The 13433-nt window shown below is 42.8% G+C and overlaps 1 protein-coding gene across 2 annotated transcripts in view; it reads left to right on the top strand.

Moving 5' to 3' along the window:
• Positions 1-13433, top strand: part of dnmbp (dynamin binding protein) — a 122379-nt gene that overhangs the window by 88641 nt on the left and 20305 nt on the right. Inside the window, exons 5-8 of one of the 2 annotated variants that reach the window (XM_064950954.1) lie at positions 4620-4819; positions 5236-5335; positions 6427-6574; positions 12999-13016. In XM_064950954.1, the coding sequence (XP_064807026.1) occupies positions 4620-4819; positions 5236-5335; positions 6427-6574; positions 12999-13016 (466 nt within the window). The remainder of the gene's footprint in view (positions 1-4619; positions 4820-5235; positions 5336-6426; positions 6575-12998; positions 13017-13433) is intronic. The other variant, XM_064950955.1, reaches the window with a different exon arrangement.

Raw genomic sequence — 13433 nt, 5'->3', positions numbered from 1 at the left:
GCCAGAAGAACCACAGTCCTTGCACCTGACTTTCTGTTGTCCTCACCCCGACTATCTTAGCCACTGACTCAGTGGGCCAGTATTGTAAGACACAGATGAAACCACATACCCTTACCAGGAGCAACACCAGATGCACTGGGAGCTCTACTAGACCCATGAGACAGATAGCGAGAAAGACCGAGAGAATGAGGCAGAAAGACAGAGACGGAGATGGAGACACGGAGAGACGGAGACACAGAGACACAGAGGGAGAGTGAGGGAAAGAGACACATAGAGAAACACTGAGCAAGAGAGACATGGAGAGAGAAAGAATGAGAAAGAGACAGATACTGGGACCCAAAGAGAGAGAGAGGGACGCACTCAAAGAAAGTGAGAGAGAAAGAAAGAAAAGACAGAGCGAGAGACTGATGGAGACCAAGACAGAGGGAGAGAGACAGAGAGAGAGAGACCGAGACAGAGGTGAGACCGAGACAGAGGTGAGACCGAGACAGAGGTGAGACCGAGACAGAGGTGAGACCGAGACAGAGGTGAGACCGAGACAGAGGTGAGACCGAGACACAGGGAGATGAGACACAGAGAGCAAGGGAGAGAAAGAAAGACAGAGGGAGGAGAGAGATACAGAGAGGGAGAGAGAGAAAGACAGACACAGAGCGAGGGAAAGAGACACAGAGAGGAGCGAGGGAGATATGGAGAGAGATAAAGAGACAGATACCGGGACACAAAGAGAGAGCGGAAGAAAAAAACAGAAGACACAGGGAGAGATACACGGGGAGAGAGGGAGAAACACAGAGAGTGAGAGAGAAAGAAAGAAAAGACACAGGGAGGGAGAGAGAGAGAGAGAGACAGAGGGAGAGAGGGAGAGCACCCCTCATCACTGTCAAACGCTCCCTAAAACACTTCAGTGAGCAGGCCTTTCTAATCGACCTGGCCCAGGTATCCTGGCAGGATATTCACCTCATCCCGCCAGTAGAGGATCCCCGGTCAACACCCCCCCCACAGCATCTCGCCCAAGCCTCTCCCATTTATACTTCACCCAAATCCAGATTGCTGATGTGCTGAAAGAGCTGCAAAAACTGGACCCCTACAAATCAGCTGGGATAGACAATATGGTCCCTCTCTTTCTAAAATGATCTGCCGAAATTGTTGCAACCCCTATTATTAGCCTGTTCAACCTCTTTCGTATCGTCTGAGATTCCCAAAGATTGGAAAGCTGCCATGATCATCCCCCTCTTCAAAGGGGGTGACACTCTAGACCCAAACTGTTACAGACCTATATCCATCCTGCCCTGTCTTTCTAAGGTCTTCGAAAGCCAAGTTGACAAACAGATCACCGACCATTTCAAATCCCGCTGTACCTTCTCCACTATGCAATCTGGTTTCAGAGCTGGTCACGGGTGCACCTCAGCCACGCTCAAGGTCCTGAACAATATCATAACCGCCATCAATAAAAGACAATACTGTGCAGCCGTATTCATCGACTTGGCCAAGGCTTTCGACTCTGTCAATCACCACATTCTTATCGGCAGACTCAACAACCTTGGTTTCTCAAATGATTTCCTCACCTGGTTCACCAACTACTTCTCTGATAGAGTTCAGTGTGTCAAATCGGAGGGCCTGTTTTCCGGACCTCTGGCAGTCACTATGGGGGTGCCACAGGGTTAAATTCTTGGGTGGACTCTCTTCTCTGTCCATCAATGACGTCGATCTTGCTGCTGGTGATTCTCTGATCCACCTCTACGCAGACGACACCATTCTGTATACTTCTGGCCCTACTTTGGACACTGTGTTAACTAACCTCCAGACGAGCTTCTATGCCATACAACTCTCCTTCCATGGCCTCCAGCTGCTCTTAAATGCAAGTAAACCAAAATGCTCTTCAACCAATTGTTGCCCGCACCCGTCCGCCCGTCCAGCATCACCACTCTGGACGGTTCTGACTCAGAATATATGGACAACTACAAATACCTAGGTGTCTGGTTAGACTGTAAACTCTCCTTCCAGACTCATATTAAGCATCTCCAATCCAAAATGAAATCTAGAATCAACTTCCTATTTTGCAACAAAGCATCCTTCACTCATGCTGCCAAACATACCCTCGTAAAACTGAACATCCTACCGATGGTCGACTTTGGTGATGTAATTTACAAAATAGCCTCCGACACTCTACTCAACAATCTGGCTGATGTTTATCACAGTGCCATCCGTTTTGTCACCAAAGCCCCATACACTACCTACCACTGCGACCTGTACCCTCTCGTTGGCTGGCCTTCAATGGAACGGGAGCTACCTCTCATGTGAATGCGCGTGACCAGCTCGTGACTGCTGGCAGACCTCTGACTCATTCCCCTCTCATTCAGCCCCCCTTGACAGTAGAAGCCTCAAACAAGTTTCTAAAGACGTTTGACATCCATTGGAAGCCTTAGGAAGAGCAACATGACCAATATCCCACTGTGTCCTCAATAGGGGCTGAGTTGAAAATCTACCAACATCAAGTTTCCCACTTCCTGGTTGGATTTTTTGTCAGGTTTTTGCCTGTCATATGAGTTCTGTTATACTCACAGACATCAACATTTTTAGAAACTTCAGAGTGTTTTCTATCCAAATATACTAATAATATGCATATATTTGCAACTGGGGCTGAGGATCAGGCAGTTTACTCTGGGCACCTTATTCATCCAAGCTACTCAATACTGCCCCAGCCATAAGAAGTTTTAATACGTGTCACATTTCAATTTGCATTTGGTACCTTGGGTCGAGTGTTCGCACCAACTCACAAAACCCCTGTTTCTCGACAGTGTGAATTGGGGCCATGTCATGGCAGATGTACGTTGTAACGGCAGCTGTTATCTCCTTCCATCTTCGTGATTCTTTGCCATATGGTTTGTCGCGGGCAAAAGCCTCTTGCAACGTTCTGAGTCGGGGGTATGTTTTGAGCCCTCGCCTGTACTGTTTCGTGTCTCATCTGTAGACTCTCTCCGTACTGTTTCACATGATTCTTGCATCGGTGGTAAAAGAGGTTAGTGGTGTTTGAGCCTGTTGTCGGGACCAACCTGCGGCATAATTTGGTTATATAATGGTTGAATTCAAGAAGTTTAAGCTGCCTATCAATCATTGTTTTTTAAACCAGTGGACAGCCAGTGAAAAACCCATAAAATACAATTTAACATCCATACATGGCCAACTATATCAACTTTAACATTGATTAATCCTGCAATAGATGGCGTTCAATTGGTAACATACATTTTTGTCTTCAAAAGCCTCTTAAGGGGAAAGTAATCTAAAAGCAACTGAATGTAATCAGATTACATTACTGAGTTTGGGTCATCCAAAAGTTACATTACTGACTACAATTCTGGATAGGTAATTAGTAACTGTAAAGGATTACATTTAGAAAGTAACCTACCCAACCCTTGTAACCTCTTCATATTTGGACACCCTCCTTGCCCTATTATTAATAATAGAAGCAGTCCTGACCAAATACTGAACAAAAACGGGAAGGAGTTAGTGCATCTCTGTGGAGCCTTAGGCCTGTACAGGGTTTGGTGGCTTTGCTAATTTATAAACAACACTCTTCTAATGATTCAGCAACATTACACATTTGCTGTGGTGTAGTGACACAGGTTGACATTATGTCTACTCCTGAGACCCCCTCCTAGTAAAGAAAAAAAAAAAGTTTTTTAGTCACATATACCGGAGGGGTGCAGTGAAATGTGTTGTTTGATAATGACTAATTATATTTTAATAGACACACACACACACACCGAATGACCCTAATCTGATAATATATTATACTTTTGGTATCAACCCTGGTCCTTTATTCTCTGTCCATGCTCCCCCACTCCTAAATTCCCAGTTTCCTTCTGTCCCATCCATACTCCACTCTCTCCTTTTTGTTTGATTGTATATCTTTGCTTATGCTTTCCGTATTCCCAGATGTATTATTAATCCCTTATGCCTTTCTTCCTCCATCTCCCTCTTTCCTTTATCCATGTCCCTCCTCTTCCTTATGTTCTTCACTCTCATCTCTCTATCTATGCTTCCACCCACTCTTTATGTCCTCTCGATAGTTTCCATTCCCACATCCCTTCCTTTCCCACCCGTTAATTCCTGACTTTCTTTCTCCCTCTATCCCCACAGTCCTCTTTTCTCCTCTCCATTCCCAAAACTGTCCTCCTTCCCATCCCTCGTCTCTCCGATGTCCCACTGAGGCCTATATCTCACGAGCTGCTGTCATAGTCTATTGTGCCATTGACAAAGAGCTGAGTCCACTCCAGTCCAGAGCCCATTCATAAGGCTCAGCAGTGCGTGAAACGGGCTCTCCGTCCGTTCCCATACACCACAGAGACCAGCCATTGACACCAGAGATCTAGATGAAAGTCTAGCCTGACATGTCTAAAGATAATGGGTCTTGTTCCAAAGTTGTTTATAACCAGGTAGTATAAATGCCTAATCAGAAGAGTGGAATTAATTGTATTTTTCTCCACTGCTCCTCGGGTGCTTAACGTTCACGGCAAGTATGCTTGTTGACATGCTAACTTTCACATTCAATTCCACCCACTAACTATGAAATCTCTTTCTCTCTTTCCCCCTTCTCTATTTTCTCTCTTTTTTTCTTTCAGAGATGACCCTCCTGTCGACCCAGCCCAAGTGCCTGGAGTCAGCCCCGGTCTCTGCAGTGGTGGCCATCGAGGATCCCGAGCAGAGGATGCTGGAGAAAAGGTCAAAGGTCATAGAAGAGCTGCTGCAGACAGAGAAGGACTACATCAAGGACCTGCAGATGTGTGTCAAGGAGATTATCCAACCACTCCAACGCAAACAGGTACACACACTACTAGAACTAGTAGAAGAAGACAATTAACTACTTCAAAATGGACATGCCTCAATGGCGCTGCCTGTGCATTCACAGTCACCATAATGGGACAGATGCAACATTGCGTCCTCTATCATTCTTTATGGATTTTAATGGTCAGCTTCATAACAATAAATATTACACCCAAATGAAGAAGACATATGCCACTATTATAGACATTATAAGCTTTACAGAGCTTATTTATTGCACATCTAACTTATATATACACACGCACCTACGCACACACTAGTTTGTCATTCTAAAATGTTTACCCAACTGCCCAGAGACAACATATAAAAACAAATACATCTTGCAGAGTTGTTGATTCATGTGCATTGTCCATGTAAAAATAAGTAAATATTTCTGTACCTCTGCTCATACTAAAGGTGCAGAACATTGACTATGACGGTCTCTTTGGCAACATCAACTCTGTGATCAACCTCTCGCGTCGTCTCTTCAAGACCCTCCAGGACACTGACTCCATTGGTAATGCCAACCCTAGACTGTTTTTATTTGAAAACGTAATGACTTAATGATTAGAAAAACTTGAAAGATGTGCCTCCCACTAAGTCTGACTGAGACCCAACTCAAAGTCCTCTGGGCTGTTTTGGCACATCGATAATAATATGTGCTTTAACTGGTTGGTTGTTCCTCACTCAAACAGCCACATGTACAGCCACACACAGCCCCCGAGCGCTGCTCCCTTCCATAACAACTGTTGTATTTTCAACAACATTGAGAGGTCTCAATCCCTCAGGGAAAAATAATATTTGAGAGAACCAATTAAAAATCTCTCAATTTCAAGGCAAATATTGCATCGACAAATGGACTCCTTTCCAGACCAGTGTGTCACAGCTCTCCCTCGCTGTGTACCTCGTGGGTCACGTCAGCCAGGCTTCCTCCCACTATGGCCATCACACACTTGACTTTGGGAGATGCGGTGGGACATGGTAGACTTAAAGAAATAATCTAGACAAAAGTCCCAAACCAGTTTTCCATTACTTTCTTTAAAGGATAAGTTGATATTTTTTTTTAACCAAATCTCTATGTTTGATGTAAATGGCATGTTATAGAAGAGTCCAGACATGCTTTCGGCGATTTCACTTGGTTTTGAGAAATGTACTTATGCTCATTCTGCTGTGCAGTATATTCCATTGTATTGGACTCGAGCGATACTTCGCTGTGTAACCAACGCATGCACACATGGTAAAGTATCACTCGAGTCCAACAAAATGGAATATAACATTGTGGAAAAAGTTTAGAATTACACAATGTCATGTGTAAAACATCTAAAGACCTGCATCACTATACTGAGAGTGTTGCCGTTTCTAAAACAACATATTTGGGTGTTATTGGAGCATTTGTTCATGTTTTAGCCGTGCCCTGGTAGTGTTAGAATGAGCATGAGGGACTATATTGCTGTTTGGGGTAAGTTTCTCAAAACCAAGTGACTCTTCTATAACATGCTATTTACATAAAACATTTAGATTTGGTTGAAAAATATAAACTTTACCTTTAAGTATTGATAAATGAGGAACAATAGAATGACAGTGCTATTGCTCTGTTGCATTTCCCAGGAAACGTGTTCCTGGACTTTAAGGTAGAGCTCGAGGAGGTGTACAAGATCTACTGTCAGAACCACGATGACGCCATTTCTCTCCTGGAAATGTACGAGAAGGACGAGAGCATCCAGAGACACGTGCTGGAGTGCCTGGAGAAACTCAGGTGACTACACACAAACAGAGCAGATGTAAAGCCTGAGAGAGAGACCACAGTCCCTTCCAGAAGCCCATACCGCCATGGGCAGATCTGAAAGAATTGGATAAGTGTAAGCAATATGGCAAAATTTCCACCTGAGGGAAATTTAGAGGTACTACCACATTGCTTGAACCAGTCTGACTATTTCAGATCTACATAGGTGTCTAAGGGGTAGAAGTTATTGTTTTTTGGGACAAGTGCTATCAGGTCAATTCCATTTTAATGCAATGCATTTGGCAGATAAATAGTCATTCAAATTAAGGTTTTAAAACTACAATTTTAAATTAGGAATATTTTATTTTTTATTTCATTGTAATTTCAGTTAACTTCCTGATTTCACTGGAATGAATGACATTGACTCCAAACCTGCTCTCAACAATGTATAGTGCCTTCTTTTTTCCCTCTTCTCTTTTTCAAAATGCTGGATGCCACCAGTATTCTGTTCCCTACATGTACCCAGTCATTTCACATAAATGTAGAAGAAGAAAAGGAGACGAGGAAGAGACTTCAGATTGTTGCGATATACCCCATGGTTGCATCACAATTCTCTTACATAACCTCGACCCATCCTTTCTTTGCTTTGGATTGAAACCTGTTTTTTAGTTTACCAGCAACCATGAATGAAAGGACACAAGGAAAGGGAGTTATATTCAAAAGAGAATTGGGACATACTAAAACAAAGCATTGTTTAATGAGACATTGTACTATTATGTGAATTGATAGAGAAACCTTACTCACCCTTCTGCAATAAGTGGCAGATCACATTCTCTTTGTACTGGGTTTTCAGACTCATGGAATAGTATAGCGTGATCACATTCTCTTTGTTCTGGGTTTTTAGACTTATGGAATAGTATAGCCTGATCACATTCTCTTTGTACTGGGTTTTTAGACTTATGGAATAGTATAGCCTGATCACATTCTCTTTGTTCTGGGTTTTTAGACTTATGGAATAGTATAGCCTGATCACATTCTCTTTGTTCTGGGTTTTCAGACTTATGGAATAGTATAGCCTGATCACATTCTCTTTGTTCTGGGTTTTCAGACTTATGGAATAATATAGCCTGATCACATTCTCTTTGTTCTGGGTTTTCAGACTTATGGAATAGTATAGCCTGATCACATTCTCCCCAATAGAAAACCTGTAGTTGCCTGACAACTCATCTTGAATTTAATTCCACTGTTCTATTGTCTGAAACTACTGGTGTCAAAAAGAGGTCCGTTGTACAAAACAAATTAATCGGCGATTCGATCGTCTCGAACCAATCAGAGTATCAAAGCCAATGACATGATTCATGAAGGCCGGATCTGGCCCACCCATCGGTTTCCGGGAAAATTAGAATGGTCAAAATGTGTTGGCATTCTACAACATTCTGCATTCTATAGCATTCTGCTGGGGAGGAAAGCAAATCCAGACTCATTGTGGAGAAGAAATGCTAGTGGGCGTGGCGTTTGGTCAGAGCGATATGGATGACCTGTAGTGCTTTCAGAAGAGATTTTTTTTTTAAGCCACTAAATATTTTCCGAACCATCTTCTAGTTTTCTTTTGTTGTGGTCCCATATTTGCATAACGCTAGATTATGCCCGATATTTGTGACTTGGACTCTTGTAACTTGTATTTTGCACTTAGACTGGATAGGCTATGAACAGAATATTAGCAGCACTAGGTACGCAGCGCAGTCTGGTGAGCTGTGGGGGAAGCAAGCGATAAATGTGGGCAGACGGGCAGGCTCCGCTCTGCTCTGGCTCCGCCTCCGATCATACTCATTGAACAAGTGACTCTTGCTTCCCCGTAACCAGTCACCAGCCTACTATTTAGCTATCCTTTGCCTCGTTAAGAAACACAAAGGTGCTTTACAAAATTAAAAACAGTACTATTGAGTTGAATAGTAAAACAACAGTCTAGCTATGTTGTGTCTCTCCCACTTGAGTATAGTTTATATAGTCTCGCTCTATCCTCCCACTTTCACCCATGCTTCCCAATTTTTGACAATTCGCCCCCTTTAGTTTACACTCTGCAATAAAAACCTAATCAAATACCAGTGGGTGTTTTACAAAAAAACTGCTGAATGCCTGTTACAATAATTGCAAATATAAGACTCTAGCCAAATTGACAGGAGCAATAGCCAATTCCGTCTGGAGACCATTCATTCACCACTGAACTTAATATTATACAAAATATGTGTGTGAGCCTGTGTATGAAGGACTTATTATTGCATATTACAAGCAATGATGACCATTGGGCAATTGGAGGAAAATCTTTGCATATCTTTAATGTAGCTAGATTCTTGCCTCTATTGATTGAGCTCGGATTTGGTCATGGTAGAAGAAATCTGCCTAGCAACTAGTAATGCCTTGATTTAAATTAATCTGAGGAGAGTGGAGCTACTTTGCCATGCTTCCATACTTTGAACTCATCTCGAGCATAGGCATTGAGATCATTTGGCCTCATACCCCTAAGCACACTCACGCACAAACACTATGTATGAGTAGTCCAATGCATGGGATGTCCTTTCTGTCCCAGTACCATGTAATCATGTGGAGTTTGAAGAATGTGCCCTGCCTAGTTTCACCTCTCCAGTCTTGTTTCACCCAGTCTTTCAGCAGAGACTAGGGCTAACACAGTTTTGTTTATCCACTAGTGTGCTGGTGTGGGCTTTGTTTGAAGAAAGATATTATGATTCATTTAACAAGAAGGGCCTGGGCAACGACGTTCTGTGTTCAACTTGGCTCAACTTTCTTCACAATTGCCTAGAATACATGTCGTAAGTAAGCTTGATGTACGAGTACACACCCTGAAAAGAGGGCCTTACCTAGGGCTGTGACCATATTACCACCAAACCGGCAGTCATAAGTCATGACCCCAGTCAAATTCCATGTGACCGTTGAGTCATGTTAATCTCCTTTTATGCACTCTGGACATGTGTTGATAGTGCCTGACCATCAGGTCGTGAATGGCCTCGTACTCAGGCCTCTATTGTCCCCTCCATCAGGTCCTAATGGCCTGGTACTCAGGGCTCTATTGTCCCCTCCATCAGGTCCTAATGGCCTGGTACTCAGGGCTCTATTGTCCCATCCATCAGGTCCTAATGGCCTGGTACTTAGGGCTCTATTGACCCTCCATCAGGTCCTAATGGCCTGGTACTCAGGGCTCTATTGTCCCCCCATCAGGTCGCGAATGGCCTCGTACTCAGGGCTCTATTGTCCCTCCATCAGGTCGCGAATGGCCTCGTACTCAGGGCTCTATTGTCCCTCCATCAGGTCGCGAATGGCCTCGTACTCAGGGCTCTATTGTCCCTCCATCAGGTCGCGAATGGCCTCGTACTCAGGGCTCTATTTTCCCTCCATCAGTTCGCGAATGGCCTCGTATTCAGGGCTCTATTGTCCCTCAATCAGGTCCTAATGGCCTGGTACTCAGGGCTCTATTGTCCCTCCATCAGGTCGCGAATGGCCTCATACTCAGGGCTCAATTGTCCCTCCATCAGGTTGCGAATGGCCTACTACTCAGGCCTCTATTGTCCCTCCATCAGGTCCTAATGGCCTCGTACTCAGGGCTCTATTGTCCCTCCATCAGGTCGCGAATGGCCTCGTACTCAGGGCTCTATTGTCCCTCTAACCACTCTGACATCAAAGCAAATGCAGTCAAACATCAAACACTTATCACCAAAACAGTATCATGCTTTTAAAACTCAGTATTAGGCTACATGTTTTGACGTCACTAACCACGTTTCTATCCCACCATTTAATGCGGATGAATTACCTGATGCATCAACAAAGTGACGACCGGGCTGATGGAAACATGAAATGCCGGGACCATTTTATACGTTGTCCCGGCAGACAATCTTTCTATTCAACATGGTAGGATGTTTTTGTGTCTGTAACATTAATTATGTGAGAAATGGTGACGGAAACATCTTAATATTGATATAATAACCATCATATCGAAGTAAACTTGGAGTCACACAATGATATGCTGTGTGGTCCTCTCACTACGACTCGGGAAACCATACCGTTTATTAGGCTACAAATTAAATAAGTTGTATTGAACTTCACAGGTTAGTGAAATAAGTTATGACTTCACAGTGCAACGTGATGAGCTTGCTGCTCCTTTCCAATAAATATCAAGGGTCTTATTCTGGTGACATGATGATCAATGCTTGGCTGCCTTTTGACAAATACAAATCATATTGCTCTTTTGTCCATAATAATCTCATTGTGTAGGTAGCTTACCTGCACTGTATTTGCGAGCTGTTGGCTAGAGCGCATGTGCCAAGACCAGAGTGGGCACGTTTGCTATATAACGCAACAGTTTTTGTGACAAAAACACCAATAAAGTTGAAAATGCAATGGAAACCCATTTAACTTGTTTTTTAAATCCGATACATGGGAATTTAACAGTAAAAGTCATCACGCACAAGCTTTTATCCACAAAAAGTAAGTTTGATGGAAGAGAAAATGTGCATGTTGTTTTATGCAAAAAAATATATATATTAGCATGAAAATCTATCGCAAATTAGATGGAAACCTAGCTACTGTGATGATCAGTTTGAAGAAAGAAGTTCAAGAATAGGTTGAAACTGAGTGGAAAACATGGTCGTTGTGGATGCTGATTCTAAGCCAAACACAACTAAATGACAGTGCTTCAAAGGTGATGACTCATTCGGCAACACGTTTTACTTGACACCCAGTGGCATAACACATTATGGTCATAATGTCGGAAATTCTTCCACAGGGACACTCAAAGTCCATCTTAAATGAATCATTCTTTATTTGTTAGGGCACTTGTTGGTTGGAAAGGTTCCAACCAACTCAGTGCACCATAGTACACACGTCAATCAAGAGCTCTCCCTGGCCAGACCCAGCAGTTGTCTTGTATACGGCTATACACAGACAAGTTATATTTGCATGATTTAGCATAATTCATTCATCATTACCGTTTTGTTTCATTCATGTGACCGACCAATGCTGTTTCATAACATGTGACAGACCACGAGGCTTCTCTCTAAGCTGAGACCTTGAAACTGAGCTCTCTTTCGTTCTCAAAACAAGGTCTGGGCGTACTGCCAAATTGCAGCTACTAATAGTGAAGATTTGTACAGTCAGCCACTTGCGTGAACACATAAATTAGTTATAAGAAAAGCACAAACATTAAAATTCCATTACATTAACCATGTCATGTCATAACAGTTTAAATAACTTGTCATAACCTGTCATAATATGGACATAACACCTTCATGAAACATATATCTAGACCTGTTGATGACAACTACATAAGAGTGTCAAAACACACATAAGGTAAAACATTCCATTACACTATGCCTATGTGTCAACAGTATGTTTTGAAATTGAAATTGATCATATGAAATTATTATTGTTATTGCGCACCATTGATGTCAGACATGCACATGCCCAAATGCTATGTTGCTGATGACTGGGATGAATGCAGGATACGTTTTAAGGAACTCCCACTTTTTGATCGATGACTGATTTGTGGTTGTTATTTGCAATGACGGCCTATCCCGGCCAAACCGTAATGGCGCTGGGCCAATTGTGTGCGGCCCTATGGGGCTCCCAATCATGGCCGATTGTGGTATGGCCTGAAATTGAACCAGGGTCTGTAGTGACGCCTAGCACTGAGATGCAGTGCCTTAGACAGCTGTGCAACTCTGTGTACTACAACTTGTGCTACAACAACAGCCGTTGCTATAGCATTGGACAGTTTATTAACTCTAACTTGGATTCATGGATTTCTGCAGTTGAACTACGAACTTTAAAGCTCTTAAAAACTCCAGGGTGAAGTTTCCTCTAGGTACAGATCTAGGAACAGCTCTCCTTTCCCCAATCCTAACCTTAACCACTGGTGAAGGAAATGGAAAACTGACCCAAGATCAGCATGTAGGGGCAACTTTACCCTACACCCAAAGTTGGCACTACAGTATATGTTACAAGGGTATGCAAGGCTAGATTAGAAAAGTGTATCCTCTCATAATTGAGTGTAGCATCGAAATTGACATTGACATTTAATGTAGTGTATTTTGTTCTAGATTTAAGTGGATTTGACAAACTGCAGGTTGTATGACCTTTGTACGGTTTACTGCTGTGTTTCCTAAGGTTGTTTGTGTGATCCTCCCAAAGCCTGGAATGTAGCTGTGTTCTTTGAGATGAACAATACCAAGTTTCCTATCACATCTTAGTGCTAATAAACTCTGAACTGCTAGACAATAGCGGTGACTCTCTGTTAGGGAAACACCTGATTACAGGACAGGAAGGTATAATGTCAAAGACCCAGGCCGTATGCTCTTTAGCCAAGCTTTATAATGTATTCTGTATGTGTTCTTGTCTCACTCTCACTCTCCCCATCCCTCTGCTTCTCCCACCCTCTTCCCCATCCCAGGGCGGTGTATCGCGACTGGTAAGTCTCCCTAAAGAGTGTTGCTATGATATCTGCATGAGAAACCGCCGGACTGCATGACTGTGGCTCACTAACCCCGAAATAAGCTTTGTCTACATGTGTTTTCTCCTTTAATAGTTTTAAAGCTGGTGTGTGTGTGCTGAACATGTTTATATTACTTAGATGCACTTGATTTAAAGTGCCTTCAGAAAGTGTTCATACCCCTTGGTACAGCCTGAAATCAAAATGGAATAAATATAGATTTTTCCTCACCCATCAACACACAATACCCTATAATGAAAGTCAAAACGTGTTTTTATAAATGTTTTCAAATTTAGAGAAAATTTAATACAGATATATAGAGGGGAGAACAAGTGTTTGATACACTGCAGATTTTGCAGGTTTTCCTACTTACAAAGCATGTAGAGGTCTGTCATT

This window comes from Oncorhynchus masou, chromosome 31 (assembly GCF_036934945.1).
Source record: "Oncorhynchus masou masou isolate Uvic2021 chromosome 31, UVic_Omas_1.1, whole genome shotgun sequence".
Classification (NCBI taxonomy): Eukaryota; Metazoa; Chordata; class Actinopteri; order Salmoniformes; family Salmonidae; genus Oncorhynchus; species Oncorhynchus masou.
The sequence above is the reverse complement of the archived record's forward strand: the minus strand, read 5'-3'. Positions and strand labels throughout refer to the sequence as shown.